The sequence below is a fragment of the Podarcis filfolensis genome (assembly GCF_964270895.1).
Source record: "Podarcis filfolensis genome assembly, chromosome: 14".
NCBI classification, from domain to species: Eukaryota; Metazoa; Chordata; class Lepidosauria; order Squamata; family Lacertidae; genus Podarcis; species Podarcis filfolensis.
In genome coordinates this window covers 26,259,956-26,286,238 of record NC_139616.1, presented here as the reverse complement: position 1 = coordinate 26,286,238, position 26,283 = coordinate 26,259,956, and the positions used below count along the sequence as shown (strand labels likewise).

At 45.7% G+C, this 26,283-nt stretch overlaps 2 protein-coding genes across 8 annotated transcripts in view; both read right to left on the bottom strand.

Annotated features, from left to right (window-relative positions):
* Nucleotides 1–26,283, bottom strand: part of MAP2K5 (mitogen-activated protein kinase kinase 5) — a 933,658-nt gene that overhangs the window by 182,756 nt on the left and 724,619 nt on the right. The window lies entirely within an intron of this gene.
* On the bottom strand, nt 740–25,974 carry PAQR5 (progestin and adipoQ receptor family member 5). 7 transcript variants are annotated; one of them, XM_083586931.1, is made up of 9 exons: nt 25,596–25,974; nt 13,757–13,932; nt 7,787–7,914; nt 7,277–7,482; nt 6,471–6,597; nt 4,866–4,910; nt 3,412–3,508; nt 2,625–2,766; nt 740–1,647 (listed from the first exon to the last, which is right to left on the bottom strand). In XM_083586931.1, exons 2-9 carry the CDS (start codon nt 13,814–13,816, stop codon nt 1,412–1,414), a joined length of 1,041 nt encoding a protein of 346 aa, XP_083443057.1. In that variant the 5' UTR covers nt 13,817–13,932; nt 25,596–25,974; the 3' UTR covers nt 740–1,411. The 7 variants fall into 7 exon arrangements, with proteins under 7 accessions (XP_083443057.1, XP_083443058.1, XP_083443059.1 ...); XM_083586932.1 differs by lacking the exon at nt 25,596–25,974 and adding an exon at nt 19,483–19,727; XM_083586933.1 differs by lacking the exon at nt 25,596–25,974 and adding an exon at nt 18,047–18,182.

Genomic DNA, 26,283 nt, shown 5'->3' with positions numbered 1-26,283 from the left:
GCAGTTTATTAGAAACTGAAAACGGCAGCTTTCGAGCTTCCCCCGCACATGAACAAGAGAGGAAAAAGAGCACAAGCCTGATACTTGCAGTGGTTTGTTCTCATAATGCTAAAATCAGGATTAGCCAACATCATCATGGCTGCCAAATGCTGTTGGACCGCAACTCCCATCAGCCTTAGCCAATGGTCAGGGATAATAGGAGCTGGAGGCCAATGGTCAGAGATGATGGAAGCTGGAGGGCACCACAATGGGTAAGTCAATGCTAAACCACTGTTGAGCACTAAACCATGGTTGAGGTCTGAACCAAGCAAGATGTGACTGTGGTTTGGGAGAAGATTGGTTTGGGCAGTGTTTTCCTCTCTACTCCTTGGTCAATCAACCCACACAAACTGTCAAGGTGAAGAGCAAGTGGCAAATCATGAATAAATGGGTTGGAGGACTCTGTTCCAAACACCTCAGAGGCTGAAGGATCAGCAAGTGTGGGGAACCTATGGCCCACTGCCTAATTAGGCCTGGCATGAGTCCCAATTCTGCCTGTGAGGTCATTGCCACAAATCCACCAGTCTCATACCTGACATCATATGTAACATCAGATGTGACACAGGTACATAAACAGCTGCACAGGGACAATCGGGAGCTTAAAGTGAGCTCTCAACTTTGCTGATCTGGAACCCTCTAAACGTTTCGTCTGTACTAGCTTGGTAAAGGATGCTTTAAAATAAAGAGCAAAATCTTTGGGTGCAAGTTGAATGTACCTTTCAAAAGGGCATTTATTCCACAATAGCTTCATTTACTGTTACCAAAAAGTGCTTGTGTGATACCCCAGCAGAGGCTATTTACAAAAATATAAACTTCTTAATATATATAATTTCAAAGAAACCTCATATTATTTCATTGCAAGTTTCTGAATTAGAAAGGTATGTACATTAGTATTTTGTGATAGAAATGTTACATGTGCTTGTCATTTCAAATAAAGCATAAAAACGCATGGAATTATGTTAAAAGGCCACTGTGGTTGCTTTGGCATGAAAGGTGGCCAACATTTCTATGTTATCAGTGCAAACTGGCACATCAAGTTAAATTGCAATCACTATTGAAAAATAATAATCTGACACAAACTGAAGGCTGAAGTTATTTAGAGTTCTCACAGAGTCCTCAGAATTGCAGCTTGGTATTCTAATTGGTCAATCAGGATCAACAAATGAAAAGCTACATCCCAAATTGGTTAAGTCTTCCAGCTCAAGTTGTAGAAAAACCACAATACAAAATCATATTCATAATAAAAAAAGAATCATTTAAGTCACTTCTCAAATAATATTCACCAAGCCTCATTTGAAGTAGTTTCTAATTTGTGTTGTACTGCTACTGTTAACTGCAATTTCATTTCATTTCATTTTGATTTCAACAGGCGTTAGTCCTTGTGCTTGCTTCCTTTCCTGCAGAATTTTGGCATGGAATAGAGTGTCGTTGAGAAAGCAGCAATGATGATAAGATTGACAATGATGGCAGCTGCAAGGGACCCAAAGGTTTGAGAGAAGGATGGAGCCAGTAGCCACTCACGGCGGTTGGCCATGTCAACCAGAAGGGCTTCCATTTGGAAGTGGGTCCCAATGATCCCACAGATGTGGAAGAGCTGGTGACTGTGCCCTGTGAGAGATCAAAAGAATACAACACTCAGTATTTCCATGGGGGGGTGCACAATCCCTCCCTTGCAGTAAAATCAACAAGGAGTCTTATGGTCCCTCGAAGTTTATTATGGAATAAGCTTTTGTGAGCTACTACAGGCTACTTCATCAGATGCATGCAGTATTATTGTGAATTGCAGCAGATCCTCCAAGTATCCCTATTTTCCAAGGATATCCCCAATTTACCCACGTCGTCCTGGTTTCTGATTTGATGCCGGAATGTCCTGCTTTTCCTTAGGATGTCCCTATTTTCAGTGGATAAATGTTGGAGGGTATGAAGTTGTCCAATCCCCAAACCATCTGAAGGCAGCCTTGTATAGGGGAGTTGTTTACATGTTTAATGTTTTATTATGTTGTTATATATGTTGGAAGCCACCCAGAGTGGCTGGGGCAACCCAAAAAGATGTGTGGGGTATAAATGGTAAAATTATCATTATGGAATGTGACATCCCTATTTTCATCAGAGAAATGTTGGAGGGTATGACTCATTTCTGTGACTGCAATTTGTTTTAACAGTTGTTATTAATGAATTTTAAATTGTTGCAACATGCCCTACTGCCGAAGGGCAAGTAATAGATTTAATAATGCAATGTGCTGCTGCTGGTGGTTGTTCTGTAATAATTAGGATTATTATACAAAGTGTCTTGCTGCCCAACTCTGGGGTTTTGCACTTGCCCATGGATGGGAGATTATAAACCAAGCATCCTAATGACTTTGAAGTGGTTCCTTTGTTTCTCTGAATCCAGAATAAGTTGCCCTCCTCCAACAGGGCAGCTCTCAATACCTTGCAGCTGTTATTCCCTTTCTCAGGTGTGGCCACAACAGCTGATTAAAACAGCCACCTTTATGTTATCAGTTGCCAATATCTGCTGGAATCCACCCACCCCATTCATTTCAGCAGGGCCTGCAGGGGGGAGAGCAGCCCCTTGTTGTCCTCACCTATGTAGTCAAAAACTCCAGGGGCCAGCCGCTCCGGCAGGTGTGTCGCAAAAAGGAAACAGGTGAGGCAGGCAAAGACAGTGTGCTTGAGGTGGATTGGAATTACGCTCTCCGTGCAACTTCTTGCAGCACATAAGTACAGCTGTGGCATAGAAAGGAAAGCATAAGATAATCTTCCTCAACCTGATTTCCTCCAGGCTCTTTGGACTACAGCTCTCTTCAGTCCCTGCCATTAGAGCCATAAGGTGCAGGGGCTGATGGGAATTCTAGTGCAAAATATCTGGTGAACACAAAGTTGTGGAAGGTCAATATAAGCTCCTTGTTTAGCCCAATTATGTTTAGCCAGCGTGGTGCCCTCCCTCCAGACACTGTAGGAAAGTCTAGAAGTTCCAGCGTAATCACAAATCTATATTTGTCTACTCACAATGTAAACCCCACTGAATTTAATAGGGATTGGGGCACAGCAGCTTATTGTGGATTTAGTGCTGACTGTTCATGCATGGAAGTCATTCTCAGCACCCACATAATATCGTTCTCTCTGAAAGGTCACCCCATATTTTTATTCTTTTAATCTTGGTTTACTGTTTTTGTATGTGTGCTTCTTAACTCGTTTTCTGATCAGATTCTCCATGGAAAGGACAAATTCAGATTAAATGGGAAATAATGAGGAAGCCCCCTTATTTGCAGGAAAGGGTGGCAGCCTAGAACCACCCTTCAGCAGCCATGCATTATGTTATGTATAAAAACACAGCAGACTGAGGGAAACTATTCTTAAAGCCATACATACCCTGTAGAAGAGAGGGATGCTGTCGAACACGTAAGGATGAGCAAAGGCGAATGTGCGAATTGTTTTGCTGAACTTTGGCTGCTCCATTTCATTGAACCTGAATACATTTTGAAAACATATATATGAACGAGCACAGTGCATAGGTCTGGTTTGCAGAACACAGAGTGTATAAGACATGGGTCTTGGCTTTGTCTCCTATTCTTATCAAAGCTTTCCACATCCTCACATGACACAGAGGGAATTTCTGCAATTTACTTATACTTAGATGTGTATCCCATCAAGACCTGCATGCTTTGGGGGCAGAATGGCATTGCCTTGGCACCAAAATGCTAAAGCTATGCCCGCATTGCCTAGGCACAGACCAATCCATACTGTGCACAGCCCCAATGACTTTTTCCACTCAGGTGGTTAGGAAACCTTAGTTCAACTCAACTGATACAAGCTTATAAAGAAGGGAAGAATCAAAGCACAAGAGGCCAAAGAAAATACTTGGAACTCAAATAAATAATTTTAATAATTGGTGGGCGCGGTTGGTTGTTTTCATTTTACACTGAGCTCTTACAGATGACCCATTTGTTGAGCCGTCGCCCAGATTTCTTTTGTATAAAATTTGTGTGGAGGTTATACAACAACACTGTTAATCTAACGTTAATTCTGATCTGATTGCAAGGAAGTTATATGATGTTGCCGTTATATCACACTTTCTAGTGTGGTCTCCTGTCACTTTTCTTAGCCAAAAAAGTTATGGTTGTTTTTTTAAAAAAGAAAAAGTGGGTTTATTGTGCAAGAACCCTACATCCACTTCAGTTTTGCCATATCACGGAACCTGTGAGCAGTTTCCCAACTGATGAATTGCCCAAACATGTTACATTACAGGATGTATCCAAACCACCCCTCACTGAGGGTGGGCCAAAAGTCATGTAGCCTAAGAAAAATCCTCACTTCACTGTTCTCTATAATGGAAGCTTGGAACTTGCTTTATGAAGCCTGAATTTTGAACCATCAATCCAAGGCCTCTTCATCCTGATTTAGGTCATCTGTTTGGCAGAATGCATGGAAAACACGGAACAGAGCATCACCAGCAGGATGTGGGCAAAGAAAGTGAAAATTGAAATGAAAAGTACATGCCAAGAGGATGTAGCAAAGCCAGCTGACCCTTGGACTAAAAGGAAGCCTTCAGAAATGTATCATTATCAATGTCTTATTATCCATTTGCACCTTTAAGCAGCTGCTGATATTAGCTGTCACCACCACCACTGTGATCACTGATTAGGCACCTGGGTTAGTATTGGAAGAAGACTGATTTGTTCCCAATTCAGAGTCCGTATTGACATGGGTGACATATTGACTATTAGCCACCAAGTGTCGTCAATTAGGTGGAATCACTGTTTTGGTTGTTAGTGTCTCCTGCCTGCTTTCCAGTCTACACCTCAATTGAGAGGGGCTCATGTTACCTTTCTATGCCGCCACTGTTATAATGGAAATAGGGAAGGCCGAGCCTGTTGGTTACACACAGTAAGTTCGCATGAGAAAAATGCTTGGATGCAGAAATAAATACTTGGACATGCTTGTATAAATGGCATGTATCTTATTGCCAGTCTAGCCTAACTCAGTGCTTTGAATAAGAATATAAGGAGAGTCTGCCGGATCCGGCCAATGACCCACCTTGTCCAGCATCCTGTTCTCACAGTGGCCAACCAGATGCTGCAGTGGGAAGCCCAGTGGCAGGATCTGAGCACAAGAGCTCTCTCCCCTCCTGCGGTTTCCAGCAACTGGTATTCAGAAGCATTGCTGCCTCCAACTGTGGAGGCATAGTTTTTGTAGCTAATAGCCATCAACAGCTTTCTCCTCCATGAACATAGGAGCCAACTTCTATAGGCTCAGGTCCCTTCGCGTGCCCCCCCCCTACAATATTTGAGAGGACCAGGCCCTCAAAAGGTTGATTAACATTGCCATTCAAATGGGGTGTGTGCACCATGTCGTGATCAATTATGCAGGGTGGGGCTTACCACCACCCCCAATATTTTATCGAAGTTGGCACCCCATGCATGAATGGGTCTAATCCCCTTTTAAAGCCATCTAGTTGGCTTTAATGTTCTGATTATGCAGGCAATATCCACAAGTATTTACTTTTTTCTTTTAAAAAAAGGTACATTCCCCCTAATTAAAATAATAGAATTGGAGAGTTGCAAGGGACCCAAAGCATCAACTATTCCAATGGTTCTCAACCTTGAGTCCCCAGATGTTTTGGCCTACAACTCCCATGATCCCTAGCTCACAGGACCAGTGGTCAGGGATGATGGGAGTTGTAGGCCAAAAACATCTGGGGACCCAAGGTTGAGAAAGGCTGATCTATTCCAACCACCTGCAAATCAGCCTCATCACTTTGAAAATGAGTATATATCAGTGCTTCTCCCTGATCCAATCTTAACAAAGCATCACCCAACTCAGTATGCTCACCACCTCTGACAGGCTGTGATCTCCCTCCCTCCCTGTGTTTGAATGCTACCTCATCACCCTCAACCGGGCTCATCAGAAATGTGGTGGGCACACTAGGCGATGTGGGGGGAGGCTTATTGTCATTCCCCTGACATGTATGAGGTGGATCAGGGAGAGGCAGCATCAAGTCCAGCCCAGAGTGTTGAATTTATTCAGGTACCATCCTCCCTCACTACTCGCATATCATAAAATCCCTTGAGGTGGGGGCCCTATATTTATTTCCATGTGTTACTCAGGAAATCACCATCTAGGTAAGGGTTAGCTAACGTGACACCTCCAGATGTTGGTCTCCAACTCCCTTCAGCTCCAGCCGGTCAGGGATGATGGGAGGCCAATGCCATCTGGAGGGCACCAGGTTGGCAAAGGTTGCTGGCGGGGGCTGATCAGAATTGTAGTCTGATATTTATAGTGCTATTGAAATAGAAAATAAATATATTTTCGTGGGGGGAGGGCTGCTTTCTAGTGTAATTGACTCAGTTCCAGAATAAATATTATTCTCCCCAACCCAGGATGGCACATTCCGAGCTGCCTTCCCATTGCAGAGAGGAAGCCGTCAATACCTGGAATAGCAGGAGAGGCTTGTGCCCACGACTGTGTTGAGCACAGCAGTGGAGACGTAGTAATGGTGGAATGTGCTGCCAATCCATTCTTCGGGGAAAACGTAGGCGGAATAAGCAATGGCGGAGCCTAAAGGGATAAAGCAGACCCCACAACTCTATCAGACAATCTGCATTTCCACGGACACCACACCGCTTCCCCCCAATGCTAAACTTGTGTGGCGCATGACAATCATTTTCTAACCAAAATGGGACCACTCACAACCTAAAAAGTCCCAGGCTCAATTCCTGCCAGCATTTCTAGGAGAGACCCCAGCTTGAAACCTTAGAGAGCTGCTGCCAGTCAGTGTACAGTCCTGAGCTAGATGGGCTAAGGGCTTGCCCTCACTTCCTCTTGTCCTGCTGCTTTCCTCCAGGAAAAACCACTCTTTAGAGCTCAATTGAAGCAAACAGCAATTTGGGTTTTGTCCAGATTGATGTTTGCTCTGACTTAGCACCAAAGAATGGCTTTTCCCTGAGGAAGGAGCGGGGCAAAAAGAAAACCATTCGGCCCTGTGCTTTCCAAGTGTGGACAAGCCCAAATTGCTTTCATTCCTTACAAGGTCGCTTCCTCTGTTCCTATGATGCTCAGGCAACCACATTCCCCACAGCACTCAGAGCCAGAGCTGTGGTGCCCTCTGCGGGGAACGACACATTTTCTTGGCAGCAAAACACTGCGGTTTGCGCATTAGGAAAAATGCAATAATCTTCCTGCTGCAAAAGGAACACACCTCAGGTCAAGGCTCCGATACATTGGCTTGCACCCTCACCTAAGCTGTACAGGGCGAGGGCACCGTAATCAAAGAAGTAGCAGATGTGCCTGGCCCGGCTGGACATGGTGCTGAACGTGTGAGCGATGCTGGACGTCAGCGGGTAGATGCAGCAGGTGACCATGTAAGCCAGAAAGGGCCAGGTGTATGAGTCCCTCCAGACATCCAAGGCGTAGACTAAGGCCAAAAGCTTCCATAGGAAGTACCTAGAAAGCAGAAAAGCCAATCAGCTAGTGGCAACAGTCTTGTAGTTTACCTTAAGAAGATTTGATGTGCTTTCGAACTGCTATGTTGGTAGGAGCAGGGACCAAGCAATGGGAGCTCACCCCGTAGCGGGGATTCAAACCGCCAACCTTCTGATCGGCAAGTCCTAGGCTCTGTGGTTTAACCCACAGCACCACCCGCGTCCCACCCCTTAAATCAAAAGCCCACAGCTCCTTTGAGGCCATTGTCAAGGAACACAGCTCCTTCTTTTATATATTTCAAGTGCACAGACAGATCATTACATACCAGACAGGCAGAAAATGCGTCCAAATATTCACAGTTTCATTTGTCATTTGGAAAAGGCTGACAATGCAATCTGTTGCGGAACTTCTCGGGTGACGGTACCCAAAAAGAATGCCCTTCTCTCGGAAAACCTGCAGGAGGACAGCCAACAAACTGGAGATGAACCAAATTTGCTACAACTTGCATAGTTCACAGCCAACCTCGATAGTCCTAAGCTGGAGAAGAAGGCTAGGGAGCTCCAGCAACAACGACAAATGCACTGTGATGCCTGCTTTGCAAACAGGACCTCCGGAGATTATCGTAATTTTGAAACTTTCATGGGTTCTTGAAGGCTGGTTAAAAGCTTTCAAAGAATATAAACTAGGACTGTGCACCCATTCCCAACTTAAGACGCAGCCAGGGAATCCTTTGTCTCAATTTGGATCATAGCTGGTTTGGGTAGAAACACATGAAAATGCAGCATTTCGTAAGAAACAACAGAATAGATCCAGATTGCTGCTTACTATGTGTAACCAGTGCCCTGGATGCAGAGTGAACAGAGCAGTGTTGATCTGTGGCTCCCAAACTTTTTGAGGGCTGCCACCCCCCACCCCCGGTTCCATAAACTGTACTCCTACCCTTCTCCACAAAAACCACTCTTCAGAATAGAGGTTTGCATAACCCTTCAAGGCAGATAATAACACAATAAAAGTCAAAACAGTAACAATTCATTGCACATTTTTTTCAAAACTAGTTTAATTTCAACAAAATAAACTTGATCCAGTCATACCAGCTTTTTGAAATCTGATTGTCATTTACACCTCCAGTGCCTCCCTGTCGCCCCCTTGCCTCTTAGCACAATGCACACCCCCCCAGGGGAATCTCAGCATCTGCTAGGGGGCGGTACCACCCTCTTTGGGAACCACTGATGTAAAGAGCCTAGAAAATGCTTCGGAAATGTCCACCAGATGTCTCCACCACCACAATTATGAACACAACTTATAATAAAAGTTCTTTCTTTTTTGCTGGACTCAGTGAAGGCTCATTAAGACTGTAGTTGTATTCACAGGTAAGTGTTGTAGATTTCGGGGGGGGGGCACTTAATCCCTGAGAGGGATTCCTTTAGTTCTGCTGAAGAAAACACAGCAAAGAGTCTCCTGGCACATGAAAAGGCTGGCACTTTGTTCGCAGCATAACATTTTGTGGGCCACATGCAGTTGGGTGGCATTTGCTGGGCTCACATTTTTAATCGCAATCTACTCATCTGTACTTCCTGAACCAAAATGTAGCTTTCCTCCAAAGTCTCAAGCTATCCAAATGTGGCAATGTAGTCCACAAGCCATTAAAATATTTTAAACAGTAAGTATTAGAGGAAAAGTGCTTACCAAAAATGTGTACATTAGTGAAAATGACTTTGAAAAAAATGCATTGTATCAGGGGAAATACATGCAAAAATCTGCACTATTTTCCACAAGTCTGTCAACTTGTGAGGGGAGAGAGACTTTCTGTTCCTCATCAGGCAATGGCATTCCCTCTGCCATGCCCCATCTAGCCTTTCCCAGCGTTAACTTGTGGGTAGACATAGCAGACGACACAGCGATTCTTCCAAAGCAGCTCTTTATTGTAAGGTGGAACAGAACTGAACTGAGGAGCTCAGTCAGCCTGCTTATATAGAGCTCCAGAACAATGTAACTGTTGCCATTTTCTAAAACTATCCAATCACTGAACGTCATTTTCGATCCTTCATTTGCATAACTATCTACAGTATCCCCCTGCTGGCCCAGGGTGAGAACTTCAGTACATAACACCCACACTATGACTTTAAGAGCAGCAGCAGCAGCTGGGAAGAGAGTTCAGGGATATTTAAAAAAATAGTTTTATAAGTTGTGCCTTTTTGTTTCTCAGTTTGGTCCTTTTACATGGTTTTGTATGTTTTGTGGTATTTTATGCATTGTGATTTGCTGTTACTTTTATTGATTATAGCTTGGTAATTCTTTACTGTGGTTGAACTGTTTAATTATTATTTGCTGACGTTTAATTTTACTGTTTACTATTAGATTCTGATGGATTGTTGAATGTTGCTTTGATTGATATAAGTTGTTTATTTTAAAGCTATAGTGACTTTTATGTTGGATCAGATTGTTGCTAGTAATGTTTGATGTTTTATCATGTTTTTATGTTTTGGAAGCAACTCAGTCAGATGGGCGGGGTATAAATGCATTATAGTATCATCATCAACATCATTCAAAAATGGGATAATATCAGTTTAAAATTGAAAAGGACAGATGTGTCCATTCCTCTCCAGACCCTACTTTCAGTTACGAAGGAGCCACCCAGGTCTGTAGGCATGCCATGTGCCCTCATGAGACCCTCAGAAAAAGAAAGGCGTTGTTCAGAAAGCCATGCCAAATGCAAATCTGAGTGGCAGCTAGTACTCTGCAGAACAGAAATGGAGAATGCTGAATTTAGTCTGTATAGGTGTGACCCTCTCCTGCCTAGCAGCCACCGATGAATAAGCAAAGCAAGTTCAATAGGCTAGCTAGACCAACACCTCAAGAGGTCTTTTCTGTCACAAGCAAGCCACTCCCGGGATTAGCTGCGACCTAAGGCCTACAGTGCCAACTTTGCTTCATGCTGGAACTTGCTTGGGTAGAGACTGCGGTGACTTTCACGTTTGCCTCCAAATGTCCTGGGAGGTTGAAATTCTTCCAAGAGTTACCGGCTCATGGAACTTAATGTTCATGCAGAGTCATGGGAAGAGCTGTATCTCAGTCATGGAGCATCTGCCTCACGTGCAGAAGGGCCCCAATCCTCAGCAGCTCCAGGTAGGGCTGGGGGTGACTCCTGCCTGGAACACTGGAGAGCTGCTGCCAGTCAGTGCAGACTATGTGGAGCCAAATAGACCCAATGGTCTGATTCCATGTAAAGCAGCTTCCTATGTCCAAACCAGGGTTTCCTTCTGCCCTGGAACAGCCTGCTCTGGCATATGTGCCAACATTTCTCTGATGAAACAAGGGACACCCTAAATAAATAAATGTATTATTTATACCCCACCCATCTGACTGGGCTGCCCCAGACACTCTGGGTGACTTCCAACATATATAAAAACACAATAAAACATTAAACATTTTTAAAAATCTTCCCTATACAGGGCTACCTTCAGATGTCTTCTAAAGGTTGTACAGTGGTACCTTGGTTCCTGAACGGCTTAGTTGTTGAACAGATTGGCTCCCAAACACTGCAAACCCGGAAGTAAGTGTTCTGGTTTGCGAACGCTTTTAGGAAGCCGAACGTCCAACATGGCTTCCGCAGCTTCCGCTTGAGCACAGGAAGCACCTGCAGCCAATCAGAAGCCGCACCTTGGCTTTTGAGTCAAACAGATTCGTGGAATGGATTGAGTTTGAGAACCAAGGCACCACTTATCTCCTTGGCTCGGGGGTCGCATAACTCCATACCCTCCAATGTTTTTCCGATGAAAATAGGGGCAGCCTAAGGAAAAAGCAGGACATGCAGGGATCAAAACAGAAACTGGGATGGCTTCTGTAAATCTGGGGCTGCTCCTGGAAAAAGGGACACTTAGAAGGTCTGCTCTGGCAGTATTTGGGGCAGGTTCTTGGGCAGAGGTCCACCCCAGTCTTCCTGCCGCCCCACTTCCTTCAAGTGAGGGCTGTGAACTTCAGTGGGCATAGCATGTGTTCAAACATGGTCAGAGGGTGCCCTCCTCTCATGACTGGCCCAAGACTGTTGAGGTTGCCTTGCCCCATAGGAGCCCACAGAACCACTTCGGGTGACAGAATTGGCATTTCACAGGTGCTACGTCATACCCGTTCCACATTTGTAAGAACGAGTTATTTCAGTGAGGCAGCACCCACACTTTGAAACTCCCTTGACTACTGACACCATTGTATTCTTTTCACCACCTGCTAAAAACATTATTGTTTAGACATGTCTGTCCGGGTTTTAAGGAAGTTGATGCACTTTTAAAATCTGTTTTTAGCATATTGTTATTTTAACTGTTTGAATGTTTTAAATTCTTGTCATTAATTCTTCCTGGTGACAATTGTATTGCTTTATCTTTTTTTTGTAAACAGCTTTGAGGTTGTTGGTTGTTGTTTTTTTAAGAATCAAGTGGTGTATAAATTCGATGAAATAAATGGGCAAATATTTTGCAGCCTGGTTTGAAGGACAAAATGGTGCAAACCTTCCCGCCCCCCGCCCCCCGCCATTCCACACACAGAAGCCAAGCAGACTGTCAGATGAAGCTCACTCAAATACTAGAGATGCTAAGAGCATCATCCTGCACACCTGGGGGCAGCAGACCGGTTGGGGAGGTGGAGGGATGCAGGGAGCAAACATACACCTGCCCTCAGAGGGTGTTATGTACTGAGTTGAATAGGATCCAAAAGGCAGAAGTCTGATTGGTCCTAGAACAATAGGATTCAGAATGGAGCAGTCTGATTGGTCCTAGAACAATAGGGTCCAGAATGCAGCAGTGTGATTGGTCCACAGGAGCCACTCAATCCAGCTCCAGGTGGAAGTGAATCCGCAACCTGATTGGCCTACAAGTGAATCGCAGAATTAGCCAATCACATGGGGCCCATTGTGTAAATAATGTATATAAAGCAGACATTCTGAGGGAACTTCCATTCCTCCTCACCATTATGAGCTGAATAAAGAGCATGAAATCCACTCTCGACTCTGAGTATATTTCAGAGGGGGGTGGCCAGGGGCCTTAGAAAGGACAGTCTGGTGTTCGGGCCTGCCACCACTCCTCTCCAGCACCTGTAGCAGTTGCTTTACTTTGCCCCATGGTTGGGGCACCTCTGCCTCAGCTAGTGGTGTGCTGGTCGCCTCCTCCAAGCCCCACCTGGGAGCTTTGCCCTCTTTAAAGAAGATGATGCAAGAGGGAAGATAATTGAGACCAGCCTGGTTTCATACCATGCGGCCAGTCAACATGAAAATTATAGCTGCACCCCACCCTACATTTAGAGCATATTCCCACCTCCAAGTATTGTGGGAACTGTAGTTCACCCCTCACAAAGCTTCAATCCCCAGCACTCCAAACAGACTACAGTTCCCAGAATTCCTGGAAGGGTGGGAAGAATATGCTCTAAATAAAACCAATAATATAGACAACGCTCTGACTTTTAGAAGACATCTGAAGGCAGCCCTCTATAGGAAAGTTTTTAATGTTTGAGGTTTTACTGTAGTTTTATACTTTGCTGGAAGCCACCCAGAGTGGCTGGGGCAACCCAGTCAGATGGATGGCATATAAATAAAGTTGTTGTTGTTGTTTCATTTGCATCCCGCCTTTCCTCCAAGCAGCTTGAAGCGGCACACATCGTTCTTCCCCTCGTCATTTAATCTCCACAACAACCCTGTGATGTAGGCGGCTTGGGCAACACGGTCAGATGGGCAGGGTACAAATAATAACATTATAATTATTACTTATCACAGTCAATGCTAATAAAAAACTATCATAATAATAATTAGACTGGCAGTGATTGGCCTGAGGTCACACCCAGCAAACTTCAGGGCCGAGCGAGGGGTTTCGAACCCTGGTCTCCCAGGTCAAAAAGGTAAAGGTAAAGGGACCCCTGACCATTAGGTCCAGTTGTGGCCGACTCTGGGGTTGTGGCGCTCATCTCGCTTTATTGGCCAGCATGTGGCCAGCATGACTAAGCTGCTTCTGGCGAACCAGAGCAGCGCACGGAAGCGCCGTTTACCTTCCCGCCGGAGCGGTACCTATTTATCTACTTGCACTTTGACGTGCTTTCGAACTGCTAGGTTGGCAGGAGCAGGGACCGAGCAACGGGAGCTCACCCCGTCACGGGGATTTGAACCGACGACCTTCTGATCGGCAATCCCTAGGCTCTGTGGTTTAACCCACAGCGCCACCCGCGTTCCTTCATCACACTATTATGCCACACTGCCCTACCCAGGGTGGCATTCGCCTTGCACGAGACCCATGTTGCAAAGACCCCCTTTACTCACTTTGGGAACCTGGTCAGTGTGGAGCAGCCGGGGAAGCTTCAAACTCAGGATGGTGTTCATGGTCACGAGCTGATCTGGGCGGAGAGTTTTCCTCTGGGAAGAACTTTCCCGCCTGAGAGACAGGCAGGGTGGATTAAGTCTTCATCGGCGCCTCCGTTCAGACTTGCCACGGATACCTGGGGGCGTTTTTTAAGGAGAGAGACAGAGCACAAGGGTTGATATAGGAATGAAAATGATCGAGAGATGGGCCTCAGCAAGTGTACAGGAACCAATGAGGGTTAGGATTGGTGCCCAACCCCCAAAAGTCACTTCCCCAGGCATAAAACTCAAGTGGCAGCAGCCCCACTACTTAAGGAGGGGGTTCAAGCTACTGGGTAGCTCTCCCCAACCAGCACATTGCAATGTGTACCAAACACAATCTGCACACAGCCCCAGAGGCTCCCAGAGAATTTCTGGACTCCAGATTTTGACCCTCTGCAAACATAGCAGCTTCTCCTCAGGCTTAGATTCAGGGAGTGGAGCTCCATGAACACTCACAGCCTGAAGGCATGGCTTTACACAGAAGGAAAGATACAAGCACATGTTCTCATGTCACAGAATTCCGTTTGTCTATACAATAATTTTTTTATGAACTTCAAGTCAACCTACGTAATAGAATCCAGTTACAGACACGGGTTTTAGCGTACCAAGTGCAGAGTCAGGTCAGATTGCAGAAAATTATTATATTATCTCAGAAGAGTCATTGCCAGTTCTGTGTGGTTCTTAGAGAACTGCACTGGTTGCCGATTCAATCTGCGGAACTGGCACTTTTATGGGTGCCACCTAATACCCATTTCCACAGCTGTAAGAACTTAAACTTGTAGTGTGGCGTCACCTACACTTTGGAACTCCCTGCCTATTGATGTCAGGCCTTCGCTGTATAACCTCTCCAAAATGAGGCATTCGGGATTGTGAGAGCCTGGGAATCCCGAGCCCTTATTTACAAAGGAAAACAATAAACCACCCTTTCCCAAACCAATCTTTCTTCACTTCTCACCACTCGCCTGTGTTGTGGGAGGTGTTCAGATGGGGCTATATATCCTGACATTACTGAGCCAGGCCTCTTTAGAGATACAAATACGTGCCCTCAGTCACAGCGCAGATGTCAGAGACTTCCGACAAAAATAGAAAAGGGAGCTGAAGTTACATAATTTCGCCGCAGCAGACAGATTAATGTAGTCTTTTTGGTAGAAGATGAACTGTGGCAGAATGGAAGCACTGCCGGGTGCACAAGATGCAGAAACAAATCAAATCAAAACAGCCGGTGAAAAATGTGTTTCCCACCCACCTCTCCTTAGATTGATTTTTAGAGAAGAGCCAGAAAAAAGGCTGTTCAGAATAAGGGCAAGAAGAACTGCTCTTGCTCTGTGCTGGCTTTGTAGCATTCCATTCCCAACAGGATTCCTGATTGGCTGGGATCAACTCAAGAGGAAGCCCATTTTTAAAGAAGAAGATGGCATCAAAGCTGTATGTTGAGGGCTGGATGGTGACTCCCAAGAACTAGCTGTAAAAAGCATGTGGAAAATACCACCACCCGTCTCTTCTTCTTGCCTGCCCAAAATTTCCATAAGTGGAAACCTAGCTCAGCCTTCTTACCTATCCTGAATTTCTGTAGCACATGAGCTGCGATTTGCTGTAGAAATTGATTCCTCTGGTTCTAGCTCACTGCCTGGCAAGCTACTACCCCAGGGTGCTAAGAGGCAATACGAGTCTCTCTTCTCTCTCACATGCAGTGACCAAAAGGCAGCCAGGATGAGCCCTTGAAGTCTGCATTGAACTCTCCCTAGGCAATGAGAAATTCCTTGCAGAAGCGGACTATTTAAAAAGGGAGGTGTTGATTCACTGCAGAAAGAATCCACAAAATGCATAACTTGGCCACACCTTTTCTCAGCCTGCTATTATCCTTCACTTCTTTTATTTCTTTTAACCCACTTCCTCCCGTCCCCATTTTCTATAATGGCCACCTGCACCCATTTACCCCACCTCTCTTCTTGTAAGTGTGGCCAGTCAAGAATTTCCTGAATAGCCTGAGCCTGAGCAGATGCCAGTATTTTGCCAGCCAAGTTCAAGGTGTATCTCAATCCCACCTCAAGCTAGGAAAGCAGGTCAGCATTAATATTTATTTCATTTAATAATTGCTTCCTTAAAAAAACACCCACATCAAAACAATTGCATGATAAGAACATGTTCTCTTCATTTTATTACAGTCGTACCTTGGTTTTCATACAGCTTAGTTCTCGAACGTTTTGGCTCCCGAATGACGCAAACCCGGAAGTGGCTGTTCTGGTTTGCGAACTATTTTTGAAAGCTGAACATCTGCTGAAAGCTTTGTCAGCTTCTGATTGGCTGCAGGAACTTCCTGCAGCCAATCAGAAGCCGTGCTTCGGCTTCCGAACATTTTGGAAGTCGAACGGACTTCTGGAACAGATTCCATTCGACTTCCAAGGTACGATTGTATTTCGTACAAGTTATACACTGCTTGATTGTAAAATAAAGAAAAGAGAAATAAATCCTAAAAGTGGTTTGTGAAAAAGACACAATAAAATTATCTCTAAGAAACTGAAGAGTTTCAAAAAGTTAGACTAAAAACAGATTAAAACTCACATCGACTTTCTAAGCATCTGGGTCAGCTTGTCTGAACAAAAGCGTTTTTAGCAGGACAGTGATGACAAACCTGATATCAACAGGCAGGGAGGTGCTGCAGCAAATACTAAGTTCTTACAAATGCGGAACAGGTATTATATAGCATGTGTAACAGAGCTAGTTCCACTAGTGGTCAAGTGGGTGTAAGGTGATTTCATAGGTAAACTGGTCCAAAGTTGCTCAGGGCTGATGTACTAATAGCAACGCCGTGAACTTGGACTGTTGAAATGATTTTATATATAACAATTTTAAGACCAATACAGATACAGAGAGAGGGTTTTCTTTATTTAAAAAATGCACTTAAATGGTTCATTGAAAGGGGAACATCTTTACCAGGTGCAAAAAGGACATTAAAAATGGACTCTGTTGGATATACACCAAGAGGGAGCCCCATAATAATAATAATAATAATAATAATAATAATAATTTATTTATATATCGCCCTCCCCAGCCAAAGCCGGGCTCAGAGCGGCTAACAAAAGTAAAATAATACAGCATTCTAAAATCAGTTCATTATAAAATCAGTTCAAATCAAATTAATGGCAACCATTGGGCTAGAGTTCTGTGAGGAGCCACCACAGACACGGTTTCCCGGTGAGATAGTCCCTTTTAAGAGACTCTCTTCCGCAGAGCGAAGCGATCAGATGGATATACAAGCATCCCCCCACTTATGTGGGGATTGCGTTCTGGACCCCCACGCACATAAGCGGAAATCGCGGAAATGGAGAACACCATCTCTGCCGATCTCTCTCCAATCCGTAAGCAAAAATACTGTATCCAAAAATATCCATAACTAGAATTAGAGCTCTGGTGCCGGCAGGAGGCTGGAGGATGCATGGGAAAGCAGCCAATGCTGCTGCGCTACCCCAGACATCAGCTATTAGGCGGGGAAGCTGAGCAGCCTAAACAAAGCTCTGCTGCACCTCAGGTCACTTCGGGGCTTCCTCCGCCCTCACTGATGTCCTCTTCAGGCTCTAGGAAGGGTCTCCTTGCAAGCCATGAGGACTCTCCAGCTCTCTCCGGCCATTCCCAGGTTTGAATTAAATTATCTATCTATTTCCCGGCACCCTGCATATACACAGTCGCACATGAATCAATCGCACGTAAGGGGGTGGGACGCCTGTATAAGGAGTGAGACAACCCCCCTATCACACCAACAGGAGACTGCAACTGAAATGCGGCGTCACCTAGACTTCGGAACTCCCTGCCTATTGATATCAGTCCTCTCTTCAATACCTGCTAAAAACGTTCTTGTTTAGCTCATACAACATTTTCAGCCTATTGTTATTTTAACTTTCTGAAAGTTTTAAACCCTTAATGTTAATTTTTCTTGTGGATACTGTCTTGCTTTATCTTTTTTTTCTATTTTAGTTTGCTTTTTTTTTTTAACAATCCAGCGATGTATAAATTTCATGAAATAAATTAATAAATTTCTGGCTTAACTCCTTTCCTGGCCAGGCAACCGAGGTCTGGAGCAAAGCCACCACCACTCCTTAAATTTACTGCCCCACCCCGACTCTGGCAAAAGTCTGGCTCTTTGCACCGTGATGGGCTCCTGTCCCCTTCCCTGCTAAATTGCAGGAGCTGCTGTCTGGCACAGCTACATACCTTCCCTGCTGCGTCTGGCAAGAGACATCCCTGCAGGCCACTGTGTTCATGCTTGGCTTGGTGACCATGCAGGTCCCCCCTCCCGGCTTATCTCCACATGCCAGTGTACACCCTGTATCCAAGAGAGTGTGTGAATCTTACAAAACACACAGCGACACAAAGCCCCACCCGACTGCTGAAGCACACTGCCTTCCCCACCCTTTCTGGATGCTAAATATTTCCGCCAGGTCATTCAGGACACAGGATCGCTTGCCTGCCTGCCTGCCTGCCTGCCTTCCCCGCAAGGAAAAAGCAAGGGTTCACGCATCCATCCTCCCCACCCACCCAAAGGAGAATGTTATGCACCTGCAAGGAGGTTCAACATTCTGGGTAAATAATGGAGATGTTAATGAGTAACTTTTTACGACTTCCCCCATGTGGCACCAAAGATGAGATTGTTCAAGCGGAGAACCAGCCTCGGACCAAACCCTGCTGTGCACACCCTCAAAGGCAGCCTTCCCCAACCTGGTGCCCTTCCAGATGTTCTGGACCCCCATCAGCTCCAGCAAGGGCAGCTGAACTCCCACCAACATCAAACAACATCAAACAGCTGTGCCAAGGCAGGGAAGGCTGCTCAAAATGGTTTGCAAGGCAGGGAAAAAACAGCCGCAATCTCACACAACTCCCGGTGATTCCAAAGAGGCTGGTGCAGACGAACATCATCTGGGTTGACTGCTGGTAGGAATTTGATTCAGTTTGCATTTAAAGGCAAAGTTCCCCGATTTGCAAAATGATATCAGAATAGAAACCCCGCACGCCTTCAAAATTCACGGCTATCCAAATTTTGTAACATAGTTCTCCCTATATATACAACCATATACTTGCTTGGGTTAAGCATGCATAAAGATGCATATAATGGGGGGAGGGGAGGAATGCATTATATTGAGGAAGAACTGTCTGACTTTTAGAAGACATCTGAAGGCAGCCCTGTTTAGGCAAGTTTTTAATGTTTGATGTTTTATCACTTTCTTATTATTAATAATAATATTCTGCTGGGAGCCACCCAGAGTGGCTGGGGAAACCCAGCCAGATGGGCGGGGTATAAATAATAAATTATTGTTATCATTATTATTCCAACTCTACATTTCTACAGTCTGTGATTTTATGGGATATATAAATAGACTGACAATGATAGGTAACATCCTTACCACCCTCGCAGGGGAGGGGTTGGACTAGATGCAACTTTGAGTCCCTTCCAGTTTCACAATTTTATGAGGAAAAAGAACAATCTTGTGGCATTTTAAGCTGGCAATGCATACACAGCCTTAGTCTACCCCCCTCAATTAAACACAATCGGAAACAAGAATGTTTCTGAGGTCTGCCTGAAAGGTAGCAAGGAGCAGCCGATCACGGCCACTGACAGGCACCTGCCCAAATCCACCAGGTTAATGTCTTACTTGACAATGCTGTGCGCCGTTGTGCAAATCCAGCTCTGCAAATCAAGCAGCGCCTTAGATCTTCTCTTGAGTTATGTTGCAAGCCACCAGATGGGCTCCCAAATGCCGCTGAAAACACTGTACTCCTAGGCGATCTGAGTCGCTCCTGGCAAGCCTCCCTGAGATGGTCCCCTCCAGCAGCAGTTTGCAGAGAGTCTGGTTAAGGAGCTTAAACATTGATGGTTGCAAATGCCTCACTGAGTGGCAGGAGAGAGGAAGGGCAGGGAGGAAAGAAAGAAACCAGGAAGAGCTCTGGGGCAACTTCCCAGGGTGCGGCTGCTTCGAGGTGGTTCAAGGACAGAACTATGTATGCCTCGCGGCCTGCCGCTGGTGCTGCTAGGGTTAAGCCCCTCCAGGTAAAGCTGTCCACTCCAGTTTTTGCAATCTCAAGCTGAGTTCTCCCCTTTCCACACCAGTCTGTGAATTTTTCTTAAGCCCTCTTGTAAATGCACCAGAATTTCCTTATGACTGTCTCCTAATCTCCACATTTTGGCAAAGCAATTTCCCTACATATATTGCATTCAGGTATGTTATCTTTATGATATATATGCATTCCCCCCCCAAATATTTTATTGTTTTCACTTATTTATACGAGAAGCAAAGATCAATATTCAACAATCCTGCCCACCCCCCAGCAGAAGCACCAAATGTCTGTTTAATGACATTTCACTTTTATGCCATTTCAGTTTTTGTACGAAGATATCATCCCATCATCTGCCATGTGTTCTTGGAGGCCTATCACCATTTCCCAGTGATGCTGCCCACGTAGAATACATGCATTTTTATGCACACATTATCCTTGGAGATGCACTGTTCTGCTCATGTGGCTTGGCTGGAAAACCACATTGCAAAATTCGGAGAAGTGTGAATTTCCAAGGATGGTTGTGTTTTGGTCCACGGATTGTTTCAGAAAAGTTTGCTGTACAAGGAAAACTGTTGTGAATTTCTCCCTCCATCCATGCTCGGACGCAACAAACAAACCTGGTGCCTTCCAGATGTTTTGAACTGCAGCTCCATCGGCTGACTGGGACCGATGGTGTTGCAATTCCAAAACATCTGGAGGGCACCTGTTTGGGGAAGGCCGCTTTATGGAGACATACTTTCCTAGCCAGCTTGCGTTGCTCGAAACTGCTGTCTCTTCTGCCAAGTTATACAGTCAAACCCCATTTTCATAATGCAGGTTATTTAGCAACATCCTCTCTCTCGGGTATATTATTCAACAGGCAGAAGGAGCCAGGAAAACAACAGGCCAGAGATGAGTTGCTCTCGGCTGCCCCATAAACAGTTTGTTCCTTCCTGGATTAACCAAGTCTTAGTAGACTCAGAGGATTCTGGTTGCATCAGAACTTTCTGCTAGTCAACTGCAAGAGTTTGCAAAACCTTAAAAAAGGTCCTTGCCTAGGTTTGACCTTAAGTGATTTCCCCAAGAAACTGTCAATCATAGTATCATAGAACTGTAGAGCTGAGAGGGACCCAAAAGGTCATCATCCAGACCCCCAGGAATTGCAAGGATTACAGAAAAACAGATCAGTTCTATCAAGAATGGCATCCTAAAAACATGGGTATCTCTTCTTGGGAAAAAGGAATGTACTTTTTTGTATACAGTGGTACCTCAGGTTACATACGCTTCAGGTTACATACCCTTCAGGTTACAGCCTCCACTAACCCAGAAATAGTGCTTCAGGTTAAGAACTTTGCTTCAGGATGAGAACAGAAATTGTGCTCCAGCAGCGCGGTGGCAGCAGGAGGCCCCATTAGCTAAAGTGGTGCTTCAGGTTAAGAACAGTTTCAGGTTAAGTATGGACCTCCAGAACGAATTAAGTACTTAACATGAGGTACCACTGTATTGCATCTTACCTCCAAGGTGATATACATAGGTCTCTTCCTCCCCATTTAATCCTCACAACAGCCCTGTGAGGTAGGCGAGGCTGAGATGTAGTGACCAGCTGCAAAGGTCACCCAGGGAACTTCATGGCCAAGTGGGGGATTTGAACCCAGGTCTCCAAGCTCCTAGTCTCCATTTAACCCCCACAACAACCCTCTGAGGTAGGTTTGCCTGAAAGTAGGTGACTGCCCCAAGATCACCTAGTGAGAATCATGGCCGGGTGGGGATTTGAACCTGAGTCTCCCAGGTCCTAGTCTGGTGCTCTAACCACTACACCACCAGCAGCTCTCTTTGGAGAGGGAGCTATTTTACCCTAGTCTTCCAACTGGAACCTAAGAGCAAATGCCTATGTATTGTGGCAGAAGGATGGCTTTGCCCCTGACCCCTTTTACATGATTTGGGGGGAAGGGGCATGGCTCAACAGAACAGAACTCCCTGACCAGCCTTCAGATACTGCAGCAACTGGCCAGGCTAGTCTAAGCAAGTGGAAATTTACAGAAGCTGCAAAAAGGCAGCTCAATATTTATTTTTTAACCATTCCGCAAGTTGCAAAACAAGAACAGCACGAAATTAACATGCAGTGAAAACAAGAAGGACAGCCCAATTAAAGCACAGCAGACTGAAACTTTTTCCAAAAATAAAATAAAAAGTTACTTTTGTTCCTGTCCTCTTTGTCCAGGCAACACCAATGATTAGCATGAGAATGAGGAACTGTATTTCCACTAGCCAGAAAAAGCGAGCCACAGGCTGGACCCTCAGCCTCTGTTCTGGACACCCAAGGGACTCAGGGTTGGTTCACACCTTCACGCTTGTCCCCTGAGGACTGTCCGCTTAGGGCGACTTACGTGATTTAAGAATCCACCACCGCCAAGAACATTCTCAGGCTCAATAGAGCCATTCAGTGGAGTCAGTTCACATACTTAGGGTCGAGCCATCATCAAAAGGCGGCCTGCATGTCTGAACCTGCCCTTATCACCACTGCAGGGGGTTGGACTAGATGACCCTTGGGCCCCTTCCACCTCCACAATTCGATGATTCTAAGATGACTCGCAGCAGGGTTTTGAGAGACTCTGGAGCTGCCTTCAACAACCTGGTACCCTGTGGATGTTTAGGACTACAATTCCCATCAGCCCCCCAAAAAACAGGGCACCAGGTGAGGGACAGCGGTACTGATGCTGAGGCTCTTCTCCTTTTCATTCTCCTCTGTCTCTTTTTCTTATCTGCTGTTGCTGAGCCTCTTTCTTCTCTCCCCCAAAACAGTCTGTCACAAGCTCTTTCCTGTTTCGCCTCCCTTATCCTTGATTGTTTATAGAGAACCAACAACATGCCTGCCACTTTAAACGATACCGGAGCACAGGTCTCTGCTCCCAAGGAGCTTACAATCTCAAATCTGGCTTGGTGGTGAACGCAGAGCACAGCCATCATGGCTAGAAGCCATCAATAGCCCTTTGGCTCTATGAATTTGTCCAGTCCTCTTGTAAAGCCATCTAGGCTGGTAGCCATCACTGCCTCCAGTGGGAGAGAGTTCCATAGTTTAACTATCCGCTGCGTGAAGAAGTCCTTCCTTTTATCTGCCCTGAATCTTCCAACACTCAGCTTCCTGAGATGTCTGTGAGTCCTAGTTCTAGTTACAGGTAGGTAGCCATGTTGGTCTGCCATAGTCGGAACAAAATAAAAAAATTCCTTCCAGTAGCACCTTAGAGACCAACTAAGCTTGTTATTGGTATGAGCTTTCGTGTGCAAGCACACGAAAGCTCATACCAATAACAAACTTAGTTGGTCTCTAAGGTGCTACTGGAAGGAATTTTTTTATTGTGAGTCCTAGTGTTAGGGGAGAGGGAGGGAAACTTTTCTGCCTCCACTTTCTCAATACTGTACCATGCATTATGTTAAAAACTTCTATCATGTCGCCTCTTAATTGCCTTTTCTCTAAATTAAAAAACCCCAAACGCTGCAACCTTTCTTCATTGGGGAGTCGCTCCCTCCCCTCAAATCATTTTGGTTGCCCTTCTGAACCTTTCCCAACTCTGCAATATCCTTTTTCAGCTGAGGCGACTGGTATGCCAATTGTGGTTGTGCCATAGATTTGTATAACTGCAGTATGAAACGGGCTAGCCCCAGTTTACAGAAGGGTTCTTCCTGTATTATTATTATTATTATTATTATTATTATTATTATTATTATTGTTATTATTATACCACCCTCCATCGTAAGATCTCAGGGTGGTTCATGGAATAAAATACAGGATGAAACTAGTAAATAATTAAAACAAAACAGCAAAACTATAACTCCCCCCTTCCCACAGACACATTCAAAAGGCTGTAGAATATTAATCGGCCAAAGGCCTGGTTGAAGAGGAACATTTTTGCCTGGCGCCTAAAGTATGGTGTTATAGATTGGGGGGAGGGTCCCCCTAAACCCTAGGAATGAATAAATTAAGTGGGATACGGATTCAAACACAACCTGCAAAGCTGTGCCGGACAGGGGATTCCTGGGCTGGCTTATGCAAACCAGCCTGGCCAAGCTAGGGCCCTTAAAGGAATGACAGAGGCCCCACTGAGGCAATGCAAGAGAACTTCCCCCATGCCCTGAGGTGTGAAGAGAGACAGGGGTTTAAAGGGTTGCCAAGGTGATGGGAGGGACGCTGGTGGCGCTGTGGGTTAAACCACAGAGCCTAGGACTTGCCGATCGGAAGGTTGGCGGTTCGAATCCCTGCAATGGGGTGAGCTCCTGTTGCTCGGACCCTGCTCCTGCCAACCTAGCAGTTCGAAAGCACGTCAAAGTGCAAGTAGATAAACAGGTACCGCTCCGACGGGAAGGTAAACGGCGTTTCCGTGCACTGCTCTGGTTTGCCAGAAGCGGCTTAGTCATGCTGGCCACATGACCCAGAAGCTGTATGCCAGCTCCCTCGGCCAATAAAGCGAGGTGAGTGTCGCAACCCCAGAGTCGGCCACGACTGGACCTAATGGTCAGGGGTCCCTTTACCTTTACCTTTAAGGTACACACCTTTAAGGGTGTGTGTTTTGAGCACTGGTTTTCTGGGAGGAGAAAGGAGGAAGGAGAGGGAGAGATCTGTCTTGGAGAGAGGCAGCCTGAAGGTTGCCTGCACTGCTGCCTCTGAACTTCCTCCATGCAGCCTGAAGTTGTAGGAAGGTGAACAAACCCTATTTCTTAAAGCACAACAGTCTCCAAAGGGACACGGACCCTGTGCATGTGCCTGGGACCCCATGGGCTCTTGCCACCGCTTGGCAGAGAGAGGGGCAGGCACCCAACTTTTGTAACGATATATTGAAGGCACCAGGCGAATCATCAGTATAGCAGAAGAGGGGAACAGGTGCCTCCGACATGTGTGTAGACTGAAGCAGGAACTTCAGCAGGTGTGGTATATATGGGTGTTGTTAGAGAGCAGCACAGCAGGGGCAAGACCCGGGTCTTACACCCTGGGCCCCATGTCTCCTAACCTTTTTTGTAAACTGGGCAGACTGCAAAACATTGGTGACCCCAGCCACCGACTCACCATCATTTTCCCAGAAGCATCTATACAGTGGTACCTCGGGTTAAGAACTTCATTCGTTCTGGAGGTCCGTTCTTAACCTGAAGCACCACTTTAGCTGATGGGGCCTCCCACTGCCGCTGTGCCGCCGGAGCACGATTTCTGTTCTCATCCTGAAGCAAAGTTCTTAACCCAAGGTACTATTTCTGGGTTAGCGGAGTCTGTAACCTGAAGCGTATGTAACCTGAAGCGGCTGTACCCCGAGGTACCACTCTACATATAGATTCACATTCCTAAATCTGTGCTCTGAGTTCCTTAAGCACTGCCTCAGGGGTGCCAACTTGAATAAAATATTGTGGGGTGGGGGGCAGCCCTGCATAAATGATCACAAGACACAGTGTATGCACACCATTTGAATGGCAATGCCCATCAACTCTGGAGGAGGCTGCCCCCCTCAAATATTTTATTGGGGTGTGTGAAGGAACCTCAACCCCTAGGAGCTGTGCAATACTTCCAGTGTAGTATCTGCAGGAAGCAGATGGGGGGGGAGGCAACTGCAGACTACCCCTTCCTCCTCACTGCTGCATCTGGTGACCCTAAGTAGACCCCTACTGAACCCCCACAAATCTAGGGTTAGGAGGAACGAGCTTGGGAGGTCATAATCCCAGTTTAGAAATTTAAGAGTCCAGTACTTACCTCTGCCAGCCAAGCTCTGTCAAAGGCATGGAGAGAGAGAGGCAATGCTGCTTCTGTTGTTGCTGCTGCTACTGCTGCTCCTTCTCTGGTTTCCAGCTTCACAGGGATGCTCTCGTGGGATGGAAAGGAAAGTCAGTCCCCACCTCTTAGCTTAGACAGAGGAGGGAGGCTTGACAGCGGCTAGGCCATCTCCACAGGTTGAAGAATGTGACCAGCTCTTTCCAGAAGCCACTCCTTTCCTCTGGTTGCATTTGCAATTAAAGGAAAGAGACAGCCTTTTGGGTTGGTTGTTTTTTTTTTTAAGCGTGCTGGGGTTTCCCCACCCCAAATGCTCCTTCAGTTAAAGAGTCCCCAGGCCAGCAAATTAGCCAAAGCTTGCAGCGGTAGGACTTGCATTCAGGGCGTAAACAAGCGAAAGCAAGTCTTTCCAGTTCAGAGCTGAAAACTAGTTGGTTTGGCCTCACAAGAAGTGGGGAGATGGCATGTCTCATGCTAAGCTAAAAAAGCAGAGGACTTGCTCCTGGTTATGGTTGTTTTTTTTTAAAGAAAGTCAGAGCTACCTAAAAGTATTTCAAGGATCCTCCCACCTCACTCGTCGCAAACAGAAACGGGGGCATTAATCCAACCATGTCTTCTCAGAAGCAAGTCTGATTGAACTGAATGAGGCTTACTCCCAAGTAAGCGGGTT